Genomic DNA, 17,021 nt, shown 5'->3' with positions numbered 1-17,021 from the left:
TGCTGTGAAACGAATGCAGTGGGTTTGCACTCAGCAGGCGGCCAAAACATCAGCCATAAACAGCAGCCAATCCCATAAACACCCTCAATCTCTCACTACAGAGCTCTCACTCTGTCTCTTTGGCTCTCTTCCTTTACTCTCTCTATTTTCCTCTTTCTGTTGTAATTAACCATTCACCTCATCACTTATCACAGAAGGATAAACATCTGTGTTTGAACATTTCTTTAAATTGAACCTTTATTTAACTACGCGGGTCAGTTAAGAACAAATTCTTATTGACAATGACAGCCTACACCGGCCAGACTCAGATGACGCTGGGCCAATTGTGCACCGCCCAATCACGGCCAGTTGTGATACAGTCAGGATTTGAACCAGGTTGTCTATAGTGATGCCTCTAGCACTGAGATGCAGTGTCTTAGACCACTGCGCCACTTGGACACCCCAATCATATGTACTATATGTGTATATACCTTCTGAGCTGACTGTTCCACCATATCTGTTGGATAGTGGGATATGGTGCCTTTCACTGACTATGCCAGCTGCAGCTTATTTAATGACTGTCTGACATCACTGTTTTACCACCTATCAGCATGATTACCACACAATTAGCATACTGATTAAAGAGCGACAGAGGAGGTGCCAGCCTGAAAGCACTGATAATAGAATAGGTTTACTTAGTCTAGCATAGGGGTACAGTTTGCTCACACAAGTCTAGCATAGGGATACAGGCAGTGCTGGGAAAAAGTAATTGAGTAATAGTAAAGACACATTAATAGAAAATCACTCAAGTAAAAGTCACCCAGTAAAATACTACTTGGGTAAAAGTCTAAAAGTATCTGGTTTTAAGTGCAGTGGTGGGAAAAGCAATCAATTGTCATACTTCAGTAAAAGTAAATGCTATACATCAAATTCCTTATATTTAACAAACCAGACCGCATGATATCCTTTATCCTTTTATTTAAAAAAAATTACGAACAGACGGGCACACTCAACACATTTACAAACACAGTATTTGTGTATAGTGAATCCACCAGATCAGAGGCAGTAGGGATGGCAACATGTTTTGTTGATACATCATATATGCTGAAATATTTGAACAAACCCCTTCAAATTACTGGATTCGGTTATTTCAGCCAAAAATCGAGCACACAGTCTTGCAATCTCCATGTACAAACATTGGCAGTAGAATGGACTTAATTACCTTTCAACATGGCACCGTCATAGGAAGCCACCTTTCCAGCAAGTCAGTTCGTCAAATTTCTGCTTTGCTAGAGCTGCCCCAGTAAACTCTAAGTGTTGTTATTGTGAAGTGGAAACGTCTGAGCAACAGCGGCTCTGCCGCAAAGTGGTAGGCCACACAAGCTTACAGAAATTAAGGTCTAGGGCTGTTTTTCATGGTTCGGGATGGGCCCCTTAGTTCCAGTGAAGGGAAATCTTAATGCTACAGCATACAATGACATTCTAGATGATTCTGTGCTTTTAACTTTGTGGCAACAGTTTGGGGAAGGCCCTTTCCTGCTTCAGCATGAAAATGCCCCTGTGCACAAAGTGAGGTCCATACAGAAATGGTTTGTCGAGATTGGTGTTGAAGAACTTGACTGGCTTGCACAGAGCCCTGACCTCCCTCAACCCCATTTATCACTTTTGGGATTAATTGGAATGCTGACTGCGAGCCAGGCCTAATCGCCCAACATCAATACCCGACCTCACTAATGCTCTTGCGGCTGAATGGATGCAAGTCCCCGTAGCAATATTCCAACATCTAGTGGAAAGCCTTCCCAAAAGATTGGAGGCTGTTGAAGCAGGAAAGGTGGGACCAACTCCCTATTAATGCCCATGATTTTGGAATGAGATGTTTGAATTCTGTCCTTCCTGAGCATTCAACATTTAATGAGTACTTTTTGGCATCAGGGAAAATGTATTTGAGTAAAAAGTATATCTTTTCTTTGGGAATGTAGTGGAGTAAAAGTAAAAGCTGTCCAAATATAAATAGTAAAGTAATGTACAGATACCCCAAAACTACTTTAGTAATATTTTAAAGTATTTTTACTTAAGTACTTTACACAACTGGATACAGTTAGCTTACACAAATCTAGCATAGGGATACAGGTTGCCAGAAGATACCGACCTTACCTTTATGTTTGCTTACACTGACCTGCACTGGGGTCAGAACGCAATCATGGTTACATTAAGATGCCTTGGAGCCGGCGCGAGATATGGGTCTGAAAACGTACCTCGATGCAGGGAGTGGATATGCCACAGTACTGTGGGTTCAATCCAAGTGCTATAGGCACTTGTTAAAAATGTTTCCGTTTTAACCCTATCCCAAACCTTAACCCTTTAACTTCACCCATAGATGTTTATTCTTAGGCAACTGTATTAGGGTAAAACTAGGCCCTCAAAATAAGGCCTTATGAAATACTTATGGTATTGTGTTAAATACATACTTTTTTTATTATAACATATTCACTTATCTCACTTTGTGAGGTCCACATGACTAATAAAGGATGGAAGCAACATGCATGTCTCTGTCTCTAACAAATGAAATCATGGGTGGTAATACTTCAATTTACTCGATAGGCTAGACACTCTGGGAAATATTTGAATAAGGCTTTACACTAAGCAGTGTGTTAATTTAACACAGTTCCGGTCTCTAAGAGTCTACAGACTCATCACTTTCGGTATTCATTTGTTTGTTTTTTTACACTGGAGAATTTTCTGTGGTACTCAAATAGACCATAACCATATCCGGTAATAAGCACTTAATTATTATTTCAACAAAACTTGCTTTCTTTTTAAATATGCACTTTTGCTGACTTGAATATAATCAAGTGCAAAATTACAGGGGAAGAAAAAGAATATGGGCATTATAAATAGTAATATTTTTAGCACTTAAATTTTGCCTTCAATATGCAATTTAGTTTTTCGAAGAAACCCATTTACTAGAACTGTTTTCCGTTTTCATTTCCATTGCCTACCGAAACACACTCTCCAAATGCCATGCATTTGAGTAGCTTAATATCTGTCGTTATCACCACAAATGTATTTCTTGCTGCCCTGGTTATAATTCAGATTGCCGAGGCACCAACTAATCCTTTCATACAATGGCCCAGCACTGAAAAATAAATAATAATTTTCAACAAAACACCAACTCATCTATGTGAGTCTCTACAGCAGGGGTAGGCAACCGTGGTCCTGGAGTGCAGCAGGCACTTCATGTTTTTAACTGACCTAGAAGGCATTCACTGAACTGATCAATTAGGTGTGGTGCCTAGTTGGAACAAAATCCAGCAGTACCTGCGGCACTCCAGGAACAGGGTTGCCTACCCCTGCACTACAGTTATAGCCCCATACTGGCTTTATAGATAGATCCTAACTCATTGGGCACTATTTCTTAGAAAATACCACATCTGCATCCCAAATGGCACCCTATTCCCTATATTGTATACTACTTTTACCAGGGTCCATAGAGGTCTGGTCAAAAGTAGTGCACTAAAGGGAATAGAGTTCTATTTGGGATGCAAACCATTTCTGTGACCTCACCAGCACAGACAACCTTTGAATAATTGAACAAGTCACCTAGGGCTGTGGTGGTCATAAAATTTTGTCAGCCGGTGATTGTCAAGCAAATAACTGCCGGTCTCCCGATAATTAACCGGTAATTAACATAAACACGTTTAGCATCACCTGGCTTCCACGCATAGCCTACAAGCCACTGATGTAGACCTTTTGGAACATCATTTTTAATAGTCCAATAAATCTATTTAACGTAGCCTACACTATCACAATAAATCCATGATTTATTTTAGACAGGTCTAAAGAAACATGATATGAAGAAAATGTAGTCTATTTCACTCATGTTTTGATTCAGAATGGACCATTATCATGCACCTGTCACGGAACAGGGGCATGGGAAAAATAAATATACTTACATGTCATCTATACACTTAAATAACAAATAAGGTCACGGTAACAGTCCTAAACTCACCACAAATGTGTTTCGTGTTCTCCGAACTAAATGTGAGGATCTGATATTGGCATCTTTTCTGTATTCAAAGACATCTATTTAAAATGATTGCCCTCTGTGTCAAGTATTATTATGGCCAGCTCCTTTACATTTTTAGGAGATTAAGTAAGTTAAAACTAAAAAAATGTAATAAATCCTTCTCTCTCTCTCTTTTTCTCTACCAGGAAACACAAAATGGTCACCATAATCAACTCCAGTTTCTGGTAAAACGAAACAAAAGCCATAATCCATCCGTGTTTTTCTCCAGACCTTGGCTGTTCCATAATGTAAATGAAGCTTGCCTTGATTCTACTCAACAGACGGCTAGGCCATGAGCCTTAGAGGATCTACTGTAACCCGGACAGGGCCTTCCCCAGTTTGGATTTAGTGCCACCCTCGTCCTTCTGTCGAGACTGTGAGCCACGTGAGGCTGCAGACGTGGCCGGTGGTGGTGGCGACGGCGGGAGGACTTTCACACATAGCACAAAAAACACTGGGATATATTTACAAACATACTGAGAAAACACCATGAGGACATCCACAACCTTCTGTCTCTGTCCCGTACTGGTCTGCCTCTGCTTTCTACAGAAGTGCTATGGGGTTAGCCATCATGTCCCAACATCCAAAGTGCCCATCACAAAGAACCAGACCAAACTGGCCAATGGCGAGACGGAAGTGCACCACAGACCTAAACGCGGCTGGATCTGGAACCAATTCTTTGTTTTAGAAGAACACATTGGACCAGACGCTCAATATGTGGGAAAGGTATTGTTTTATCTTACTTCACAGTACTTCATGGCTTGAATTTAGGTGCTTGTAAACAACCATTTTTTCATTACAAGGATATTTGACTCCTTGGCTCTGATTTGTGTCCCAAATGGCATTACATTTGACCAGAGCCCTATGAGCCATGGTCAAAAGTAGTACACCACTTGACAAATACTGTTTTTCTGCACGGCAGTCTTGTGTGTTGGAAATGCATTGTTGCAGGTACAGCTTTGATTATTAATGTGACTTGCCTTGTTGGTATTCCAGGTGCTTTTGTTCTGTCTAATGATGTAGAAGCCAAGGTTGTGTTCCAAATTGCACCCTACTCCCTACATAGCACAATCATTTTGACTAGGGCCAATAGGGCTCTGGTCAAAAGTGGTGCGCTATGTAGGGAATAGGGTGACATTTGGGATGCAAAACAAATCTCACTTGTGTATATTTTGTAGAGAAAAGAGGTCTACACTGTCCAAGTTCTTCTCATGATAATGTCTTATGTTTTATGCAGGAGTAATCAACAAGCTCCCCTTAGATCATCTTAGTCTGTCACTTTCGGCTATCTGTTAAGGGATGTGACATTCAATTGTGAAAATAGCTTGTTCTTTGTTTGAAATAAGCATAGTACAAAATCAAACCAACCCTTAAAAAAACCCACATGATTTCACATGTGAAACGTTTTCCACAAAATGTGAAACTATGTGGTTTTGGTTCACTTCACATGTGATATGTCACATGAAATTTCACAGGTGATGCCCTGCAAACAAAACTTTGTCATAAGAATGTCACGCAGTCACAGTGTTTTCAACTTACATATTTGACACACTTGATTACCATTGTGTATATTCATTTACGCAGTAATTATTATTCAACATGCCCTCACCTGGGATTTTAACTCACACTCTTGGTTGACAGTATTCCGATCTTCCTGCTACGCCACCATGTCTGTGCCAATAATAGATTTTCACCTTTATTCCTACACTTTGGACTTCAATGTACAATAAATCTCAGCTTCGTTAAAAATACTCTCAAGAAAAAATATTATATTTATCATAGTGATTCAGGGGTGACATTAAAATAGAATAATATGCCCCACCAACATTAGACAACTATAGAAAAAACTTTGAAATTTCTGAAATAAGCAAATGAAATCAATGATGAGAGAATAATCTGATTAAATTATAACTAAATTGTCACGTTATCATATTAACTTCACATAAGATCATGAGAAATTCATGTTTTTTTCCCAAGGGATGTACCACAGGTGGCCCGTAATTGGCCAGGCTGGTCTCATAAACTAGACGTAACACAGTAAATGAAAATCCAGGACACTCAAATTAGTATAATTTCTTAAGTTTGGTATGGTTACATAAGGCTCCTTACGGCAAAAAAACGAAAGGAGGGTCTTTGGTCCGGGTGGAAGGGTAGACATATAATGCTAACATCTAGCAATCCAAATGTTCTCATTGGGGACAACTTTAGCATTTTAGCTAATTAGGAACTTTGCAACAACTTACTACGTTTTAGCTACTTTGCAAGTACTTAGCATATTAGCTAACCCTTCCCCTAACCTAAACTCCTAGTCCAGCTAACGTTAGCAACCGAGCCACCTACCTAACATTAGCCAAAACAAATTGGAATTCGTAACACATCATGCATATAATAAAGGAGGTCATGGAAATTGTCCTGGTAGCCATTTGATTAACTGTTCAGCAGTCTTACGGCTTGGGAGTGGAAGCTGATCAGGTGCCTTTTGGTCCCAAGCTTGGTGCTCCAGTACCGCTAGCCATGTGGTAGCAGAGAGAACAGTCTATGACTTGGGTGGCTGGAGTCCTTGACAATTTTTGGTGCGTTCCTTTGACACCGCCTGGCATAGAGTTCTTGGATGAAATGGAGTTTGGCCCCAGTGATGTACTGTGCTGTACACACTACCCTCTGTAGTGCCTTGTGGTCAGATGCCGAGCAGTTGCCATACCAAGCAGTGATACAGCCAGTCAAGATGCTCTCAATGGTGCGTTTGTATAACTTTTTGAAGATTGAGGGCCCATGCCAAATCTTTTCAGCCTCCTGAAAAGGAAGAGGCGTTGTCGTGCACTCTTCACAGCTGTGTTGGTGTGTTTGGACCATGGTAGGTTCTTAGTGATGTGGACACTGATGAACTTGAAGCTCTCAACCCGCTCCACTACAGCCCCGTCGATTTGAATGGGGGTGCGTTCGATAATCTCCTTTGTCTAGCCCACATTGAGGGAGAAGTTGTTGTCCTAACACCACACTGTTGTGTTAGGGCATGCAGTCATGGGTGAAAAGGGAGTACAGGAGGGGACTGAGCACGCACCCCTGAGGGCCCCTCCCCTGTTGAGGGTCAGCATGCCGGATGTGTTGTTGCCTACCCTCACCACCTGGGGGTGGCTCGTCATGAAGGACAGAATCGGGTTGCGGAGGGAGGTGTTCAGTCCCAGGGTCCTTAGTGATGAGCGGGCACAATGGTATTTAACGCTGATCTGTAGTCAATGAACAGCATTCTCACATAGGTGTTCCTTTTGTCCAGGTGGTAAAGGGCCATGTGAAGTGCAATAGAGATTGCTTCATCTGTGGATCTGTTGGGGAGGTATGCAGATTGGAGTGGATCCAGGGTTTCTGGTATGATGGTGTTGATATGACCAGCTTTTCAAAGGATTACATGGATACAGAGCGGTAATATTTTAGACCGGTTACCTTGGTGTTCTTAGGCACAGGAACTACGGCGGTTTATTTGAAACATGTAAGTTTTACAGACTCGGCAACAGTGAGGTTGAAAATGTCAGTGAAGACACTTGCCAGCTGCACATCTCATGCTCTGAGTACACATCCTGGTAATCCATCTGGCCCTGCGGCCTTGTGAATGTTATTCCTATTTAAAGGTCTTACTACATCGGCTACGGAGTGCGTGATCATACAGTCTTCCGGAAAAGCTGGTGCTTTCACGCATGGTTCAGTGTTGCTTGCCTTGAAGTGAGCATATCGAGCATAACATATCATACGAATTGGATGATGGACATCCACAAATGAATACTTACCATACCAAACATAACATACAGTTGAAGTCGTAAGTTTACATACACCTAGGTTGGAGTCATTAAAACTTGTTTTTCAACCACTCCACAAATTTCTTGTTAACAAACTATAGTTTTGGCAAGTCGGTTAGGACATCTACTCTGTGCATAACACAAGTAATTTTTCCAACAATTGTTTAGACAGAATATTTCACTTATAATTCACTGTATCACAATACCAGTGGGTTAGAAGTTTACATACACTAAGTTGACTGTGCCTTTAAACAGCTTGGAAAATTCCCGAAAATTATGTCACGGCTTTAGAAGCTTCTGATAGGCTAATTGACATAATTTGAGTCAATTGGAGGTGTACCTGTTTCAAGGCCTACCTTCAAACTCAGTGCCTCTTCGCTTGACATCATGGGAGAATCAAAATAAATCAAAGAATTATAGACCCCCACAAGTCTAGTTTATCTTGGGAGCAATTTCCAAACACCTGAAGGTACCACGTTCGTCTGTACAAACAATAGTACGCAAGTATAAACACCATGGGACCACGCAGCCGTCATTCTGCTCAGAAAGGAGAAGCGTTCTGTCTGCTAGAGATGAACGTACTTTGGTGCGAAAAGTGTGAATCAATCCCAGAACATCAGCTAAGGACGTTGTGAAGATGCTGGAGGAAACAGGTACAAAAGTATCTCTATCCACAGTAAAACAAGTCCTATATCGACATAACCTGAAAGGCAGCTCAGCAAGGGAGAAGTCACTGCTCCAAAACCGCCATAAAAAAGCCAGACTTTGGTTTGCAACTGCACATGGGGACAAAGATCGTACTTTTTGGAGAAATGTCCTCAGGTCTGATGAAACAAAAATAGATCTGTTTGGCCATAATGACCATCATTATGTTTGGAGGAAAAAGGGGGAGGCTTGCAAGCCGAAGAACACCATCCCAACCGTGAAGCATGAGGGTGGCAGCATCATGTTGCGGGGGTGCTTTTCTGCAGGAGGGACTGGTGCACTTCACAAAATAGATGGAATCATGAGGTAGGAAAATTATGTGGATATATTGAAGCAACATCTCAGTCAGGAAGTTAAAGCTTGGTCGCAAATGGGTCTTTCAAATGGACAATGACCCCAAGCATACTTCCAATGTTGTGGCAAAATGGCTTAAGGACAACAAAGTCAAGGTATTGGAATGGCCAACACAAAGCCCTGACCTCAATCCTATTGACAATTTGTGGGCAGAACTGAAAAAGTGTGTTCGAGCAAGGAGGCCTACAAACCTGACTCAGTTACACCAGCTCTGTCAGGAGGAATGGGCCAAAATGCACCCAACTTATTGTGGGAAGCTTGTGGAAGGCTTCCCTTAAACGTTTGACCCAAGTTAAACAATTTAAAGGCAATGCTACCAAATACTAATTGACTATATGTAAACTTCTGACCCACTGGGAATGTGATGAAAGAAATAAAAGCTGAAATAAATTATTCTCACTACTAATATTCTGACATTTCACATTCTTAAAATAAAGTGGTGATCCTAACTGACCTAAGACAGGGAATTTTTACTAGGATTAAATGTCAGGAATTATGAAAAACTGAGTTTAAATGTATTTGGCTAAGGTGTATGTAAAGTTCCGACTTCAATTGTATCATACTATTTTGAATGTCCTGGATTTTCATATACTACGTAACGTCTACCCCTGAGTCCATGTTGGAATGGCTCTTGATTACATCGTTAGTGTGGATTGAATTGAATTTATTTGACAATTTATAAAATACATATAGCCTACATAAAAAAACTTTCAAGGATAATGGAATAAAGTCGCTTATTTATGTACACTATACCTACTGTGACTTTGGGCCTTTCGTAGCAGTACGTCTGAGCCAGGGCCGCTGGAATACATGTGGTGAGGCAGCATTTGCCACAGCACTTTTCAATCTCCTTTTATTTTATTTAATCAAATATATTGTAAAAAAAAAAAAGACGGGCAAAGGGCTGTTTTTTGGACCGATTTGCTTCGTAGCAGTATATACACCTAAGCATTAGCAATCCGACATGCTTCATTGCATGGAAACGAGACAATTCTTTTGTCTGATCAACTGTAGGCTACTAACAAAAGTACCCGCATAGTCTAGCCTACTATGCGCCCTGTCCCTCTGGTCAGTGTAACAAAGGAGTAACATTGTGTATTTATAGCCCATTAGTTTGTGAGAAAATGTGATTAGGATCAAATTTGGTTTATATTGAAGCTTGGGCTGACAAGACAACAGACCTTTTTGATCAAAAATCATTAACTGAAATGAATCAATAAACACAATAGCTAACATAGATTGTGAGTTAATGTTTTATTAGGCCTACAGTTGCATAGGGCAGGTATACATGATACAAACCTGCATAAAGCAAGGTCAGCCCTGTGAGTTTTATTGTCCAATCATGTTGCTTTCTCTGTTTCTGTGTATAGGAAACCCCCCAAGTCCTTATTTAAAATATAATTCATATGATCAAGTGCACGGTTGCTGCAGTTTGACAAGGTTTTCATCGTTCCCAAGGCCAGGAGTTTTTCCATCAGATCTTTTAAAACGTGACTTGATTAGAAAAACTCTGGTCCCATCATGGCCCATATCAAACCTTTTATAATAAATGGGGATTTTTCCAGGAAAAACTACAGACCCCAGACTTTTTTCTGCCACACCACTCTGAGACCTGTGGCTAAACCTCTGGTCTGAGCTGCATGTCATACCAGCTATGGGCTCAGACTGTCACAGACATATGGGTGTCACAAAGACTGAGAGGCAGGTACTAGAGATGACTGGTGGTCCTATCCTCGTGCTCGGAGGACAAGATCAACCCAGCAAGTCTGGTCTGCGGTCGCTGTGTAACTAACAGAAAAGTCATCACAATGGGCCACAGGAAACTGGTTAATAAGTCCTCTGCTTGCAGATTGCCTGCCCCCCTTATCTCCTGAAATGTGGAAATGTGTTTCTCTGCTGCAGTGATCATTATTCTAGGCACTCGGGCAGAAGCTAATCCCTTCAACCGCACTCAGAAAGAACGAGGGAGGCAGATCACTCCTCTCCCTCTGACTGCCTGCGCATATGTCTGTATTTCAATACATAGGAGGGAGCATGATGTGGAATAGAAAAATACAACAAAAAAAGAAAGCAGTCCAGAGAGACAACATAGAGGGGTGGAAAGAAAACACTAACCCCCTCTAATATCCTTCTTAATGTTATTACTCACCATCACCACTAAGTTTGTTATAATCACCGTGATGACAACAGTGTGCTACAGAAGGCATGGCTTTATCACAGATGCCTGGGTAGTGGTTTTGAAAGAGCAGGAATAAACTAATCCTTATAGGTGTTATTTATTGATGAAACATGCTGATGCTAAGGTTATAAAACACATGAGTGAACCACAAAATTCCCAAGGTGCCACCAAAACATTCTCTCAGCATTTTTCTGTGGTTCTGTCTGTATTATTACAGCTGATTAACTGGAGTAGTACAAGGATATTAGCGTAGAGAACATCCTTATTGAAACGGCAACATTGTATAATGGCAGTGTATCAGTTGCCACTAAATACATGAGAGAATAATTACTTTCATGGATTATATTAACATCTAATACAGCTGCTGCTTATCATTTGAAAACTCTGGCTTGCTGTCTCTATAATGCTGAGTTGATATTGGCCAAGTCTCTCCATCCCTCATATTCTACAGTAGAGGGAGTTGTGATGGTGTGTGTCCCAAATGACACCCGATTCCCTTCATAGTGGACAACTTTTGAACAGGGCCCTGGTCAAAGGTAGTGCATTATATTGGCAATAGGATGCCATTTTGGATGCATGCATGGTGATGAAAACAAACAAAAACAGGTATTCCTTACTCTGTCTGGGACCCTAAGAACAAACATACACATTATTAAAGTCATTGTCCAGTGAAAATCTCACTTTTAAAAGTTAATATTCTGTTAACTCATTGCCAAATAATGTTGTTGACTCATCCTATGTTCATACAGTATTTGTGGCCAAAGCATACATATTAGAAGAAAAAAAAAAACACTTCAAAAACCCCATCTCAAACAAATGCTTGGATAATGACATCATTATGTGATTTGTCCAGCAGCTTCTTCCTTTTTTCCTAATTCTCTGTTGGGGAGAACAATCTTTTTCGAGACTAGGGGAGAAACGAGCTCATTGCACAAGTGCAAACTAGCTAGCAAGCCAAGCTATCCACAGCTGTTTTTAGCAAAAGGACAAAGCCTATGCAACAACTGTCTTACCAGTCACTTCTATTTGAAATGATGTGGTTTGTAAGATTTGTGGTTTGTAAGAGGCTCTTTAGAAGCAGTTAGCTAACATTAGCATGCTAACATGAGCCATCATTACCTAGTTGGAGAGCCAACAAGAAAGCAAGTCAAAGCAGATCCTCCACACAACAACCATCTCGCCATTCTAATTTAAATCCTGTGGTTTGTTGCTAAACATTTTATGTCAAGAGGAAACCTAGTTGGCTGTTGTTGACTGATGTAGGTAGAGGTAGTAGCTAGCTAGCTAGCTTCATGACTAGCTAACTAGCTAGTTAGGTAGCTAACAAAAAAAATCAGGAACATAGGACAAAAACAACTCACGCTTGTGAAATAATCAGCCTGCATTTGTTGCTGTAATAAAGTGCTATAGTAGTTCCATCAATAATTTACAAATCCTGAATTCAATCCATCCATACTATTTGAGTTGGTGCAGCTGGGAGTCTGCCCCAGTGCCCACAGTTAATATCCAAGTGTTTGTGAGCGTCTTATTGAATGAGCCCAAACCACTCTGGTCTGTCGTAACAGGTCAAGAAGGGGCACAAAGAAAAGCTGCTTTTTAACATAGTTAATTATATTTTTTTGGTGAAGGATATCTATTTAATTCATATTGTAATTCATTTGAAGTAATAATTCATAAACATCTGGAAAACTGGACATATGTACAGTATATTATACTGTACTTTAAGGAATTAATTTGACACACCACATTTGGATGGAGAGAGATGATGAAGTGTCTTGATGGCTGGAGAGAAACTGGGCAACATTTAATTACGAGGCTGCAGGATTGCTGTGCCATGTCTTAATGTGGCCAGGAGACTGAATGCCCCTTAATTAAGCCAAGAGAGGAGGATTAATCCTTCACATTCAAACACTATATTGTTCTCGTCACTGCGCTTGACAAAAATTGCAGACACTAGCAAGCAGCAAAGGAGGAGCGGGAGGAGGTTTCCCCTGAAGAAATTGGCAGGTTTGTTTTTAATGTCAAACTGTGTCCATGCTGTTTATTTTTTTTTAGATTGTTTAAAATAAATTCTGTTGAAAATCATTAGAATAAATACTGTACAATATTTTTTTTAATGAAGTGTAACACATCAAATCACCAGTGCAACCAACTATTAGGACATTATACACTGAGTATATAAAACATTAAGAACACCTGCTCTTTCCATGATATAGATTGACCAGATGAATCCAGGTGAAAGCTATGATCCCTTATTGATGTCACTTGTTAAATCCACTTCAATCCGTGTAGGTGAAGGGGAGGAGACAGGTTTATGAAGGATGTTAAAGCCTTGAGACAATTGAGACGGATTGTGTATGTGTACCATTCAGAGGGTGAATGGGCAAGACAAAAGATTCAACTGCCTTTGAACTGGGTATGGTAGTAGGTGTTACATGTGCCGGTTTGTGTCAAGAACTGCAACGCTGCTGGATTTTTCACACTCAACAGTTTCCCGTGTGTATCAAGAATGATCCACCACCCAAACGACATCAAGCCCTGTGGAACGCTTTCGACACCTTGAAGAGTTCATGTCCCAATGAATTGAGGCTGTTCTGAGGGCAAAAGGGAAGGGTGGGTTGCAACTCAATATTAGGAAGGTGTTCCTAATGTTTGGTATACACGGTGTATACAGTACACTCCAATATGAGCAGGTGAAGTAATAGTATTCATACAGTATAACACTAATTGCACTGCATTTCATTCACTGGTTTAGTAAAAATGGGAGAAACATAATGCAACCCAACCCGACCACATGGTGAGAATTCAGAATTACTCTGTGGGCACTCATGTGTATCTCTTAGCCACACACACATACACAGATACAAATTCAATTGTATTAGTCAGATGCGGCAAATACAACGAGTGTAGACTTTACTGTGAAATACTTGCTTACGAGCCCTTCCCGATGATGCAATAAACAATACACATTTAAAATAGTAACACAAGAGGAATAATATACACAAGAATTAAGCTATATACAGGAAGTACAAGTACCAGATCAGTGTGGAGGGGTACGAGGTATTTGAAGTAGATATGTACATAAAGGCAACGTAAAGTGATTAGGCATCAGGATAGATAATAAATAATAAGAGTATGAATGAATTACAGATTAGCAGAAACATATGTGTGAAAGTGTGTGTGTAGTGGCTTCAGAAAGTATTCATACCCCTTGACTTATTCAACATTTTGTTGTTATAGTTTGAATTCAAAATAGATTAAATAGTACATGTTTTTCTCTCACCCATCTACACACAATACCCCATAATGACAAAGTGAAAATATGCTTTTAGAAATTGTTGCAAATCTATTGAAAATTAAATACCGAAATAATACATGTACATAAGTATTCACACCCCTGAGTCAATACATATTAGAATACTTTTTGGCAGTGATTACAGCTGTGAGTATTTCTGGGTAAGTCTCTAAGAGCTTTGATCACCTGGATTGTACAATATTTGCACATTATTCTCTTTAAAATTCTTCAAGCTCTGTCAAATTGGTTGTTGATCATTGCTAGCAAGCCATTTTCATGTCTTGCCATAGATTTTCAAGCCAATTTAAGTCAAAACTGTAACTAGGCCACTCATGAACATCCAATGTCATCTTGGTAAGCAACTCCTGTGTATATTTGGCCTTGTGTTTAATTTTATTGTCCTGCTGAAATATGAATTTGTCTCCCAGTGTCTGTTGGAAAGCAGACTGAACCAGGTTTTCCTCTAGGATTTTGCCTGTGCTTAGCTCTATTCCTTTCTTTTTATTAAAAAAAATCCCTAGTCCTTGTCGATGACAGGCATACCCATAAAATGATGCAGCCACCACTATGCTTAAAAATATGAAGAGTGGTAGTCAGTGGTGTTGTTTTGGACTTGCTCCAAACATAACACTTTGTAATCAGGACATAAAGTACATTTCTTTGCCACATGTTTTGCAGATTTACTTTAGTGCAAACAGGATGCATGTTTTGGAATATTTTTATTCTTTATTCTTTTCTCTCTGTCATTTAAGTTAGAATTGTGGACTAACTACAATTTTGTTGATCCATTCTCAGTTTTCTCCAATCACAGCCATTAAACTCTGTAACTGTTTTAAAGTCACCATTGGCCTCATGATGAAATCCTTGAGCAGTTTCCTTACTCTCCGACAACTGAGTTAGGAAGGACGCCTGTATCTTGTAATGACTGGGTCTATTGATACTCCATCCAAAGTGTAATTAATAACTTCACCGTGCTCAAAGGGATATTCAATGGGGTGTTTTACCCATCTACCAATAGGTGCCCTTTTTAGCAAAGCATTGGAAAACCTCCCTGGTCATTGTGGCAGAATCTGTGTTTGAAATTCACTGCTCGACTGAGGGACCTTACAGATAATTGTATGTGTGGAGTAAAGAGATGAGGTAGACATTCAAAAATCATGTTAAAGACTATTGCACTCAGAGTCAATGCAATTTATTACGTGATGTGTTAAGCACATTTTTACTCCTAAACCTTTTTAGGCTTGCCATAACAAAGGGGTTGAATACTTATTGACTCGACATTTCAGCTTTACATATTTTATTAATTTGTAAACATTTCTTAAAACACTATTCCACTTTGACATTATGAGGTATTGTGTGTAGGCCAGTAACACAAAATTATATTCAGGCTGTAACACAACAAAATGTGTGTGTGCGCTTATGCATATGTGCATGTTGGTGTGCGTGCGTCTGTGTGTGTCGATATGTGTATGGGTTTTGTGTGAGTGTCAATGTCGTGTGTGTACAGTGCATTTGGAAAGTACTCAGACCCCTTCACTTTTTCCACATTTTGTTATATTATCCTAAAATGTATTAAATTATTTTTTCCCCCATCAATCTACACACAATAACTCACAATGACTAAGCAAAAACTGGCTTTTAGAAATATCACATTTAGATAAGTATTCAGACACTTTACTCAGTACTTTGTTAAAGAACCTTTGGCAGTGATTAAAGCCTTGAGTCTTCTTGGTTTTGACGCTACAAGCTTGACACATCTGTATTTGGCGAGTTTCTCCCATTCTTCTCTGCAGATCCTCTCAAGCTCTGTCATGTTGGATTGTGAGCGTCACTGTACAACTATTTTCAGGTCTCTCCAGAGATGTTCGATCTGGTTCAAGTCCGGGCTCTGGCTGGGCCACTCAAGGACATTCAGAGACTTGTCCCGAAGTCACTCCTGCGTTGTCTTGGCTGTGTGCTTAGGGTCGTTGTCCTGTTGGAAGGTGAACCTTCAACCCAGTCTAGGTTCTGAGCGCTCTGGAGCAGGTTTTCATCAAGGATCTCTCTGTACATTTCTTTGTTCATCTTTCCCTCTATCCTGACTAGTCTCTCAGTCCCTGCCACTGAAAAACATCCCCACAGCATGATGCTGCCACCACCATGCTTCACCGTAGGGATGGTGTCAGGTTTCCTCCAGATGTGATGCTTGGCGTTCAGAGCGAACAGTTCAATCTTGGTTTCATCAGACCAGAGAATCTTGTTTCTCATGGTCTGAGAGTCCTTAAGGTGCCTTTTGACTAACTCCTAGCATGCTGTCGTGCCTTTTACTGAGGAGTGGCTTCCGTCTGGCCACTCTACCTTAAAGGCCTGATTGGTGGCGTGCTGCAGAGATGGTTGTCCTTCTGGAAGTTTCTCCCATCTCCACAGAGGAACTCTGGATCTCTTTCAGAGTGACCATCGTGGTTCTTGGTCACCTCCCTGAACAAGACCCTTCTCCCCGATTGCTCAGTTTGGCTGGTCGACCAGCACTAGGCAGAGTCTTGGTGGTTCCAAACTTCTTCCATTTAAGAATGATGGAGTCCACTGTGTTTTTGGTGACTTTCAAAGCTGCAGACATTTTTTTGTACCTTTCCCCAGATCTGTGCCTCGACACAATCCTGTCTTGGAGCTCCA

General features: G+C 40.5%; 1 protein-coding gene across 1 annotated transcript in view; it reads left to right on the top strand.

The window, feature by feature from the left end:
* The window catches only part of LOC106578564 (cadherin-18), a 227,641-nt gene that overhangs the window by 41,534 nt on the left and 169,086 nt on the right, over window positions 1-17,021 (top strand). Inside the window, exon 2 of the mRNA XM_014157549.2 lies at window positions 4,192-4,771. Coding sequence (XP_014013024.1) covers window positions 4,535-4,771 — 237 coding nt within the window. The 5' untranslated portion in view covers window positions 4,192-4,534. The remainder of the gene's footprint in view (window positions 1-4,191; window positions 4,772-17,021) is intronic.

This window comes from Salmo salar, chromosome ssa19 (assembly GCF_905237065.1).
Source record: "Salmo salar chromosome ssa19, Ssal_v3.1, whole genome shotgun sequence".
Taxonomy (NCBI): Eukaryota; Metazoa; Chordata; class Actinopteri; order Salmoniformes; family Salmonidae; genus Salmo; species Salmo salar.
The sequence above is the reverse complement of the archived record's forward strand: the minus strand, read 5'-3'. Positions and strand labels throughout refer to the sequence as shown.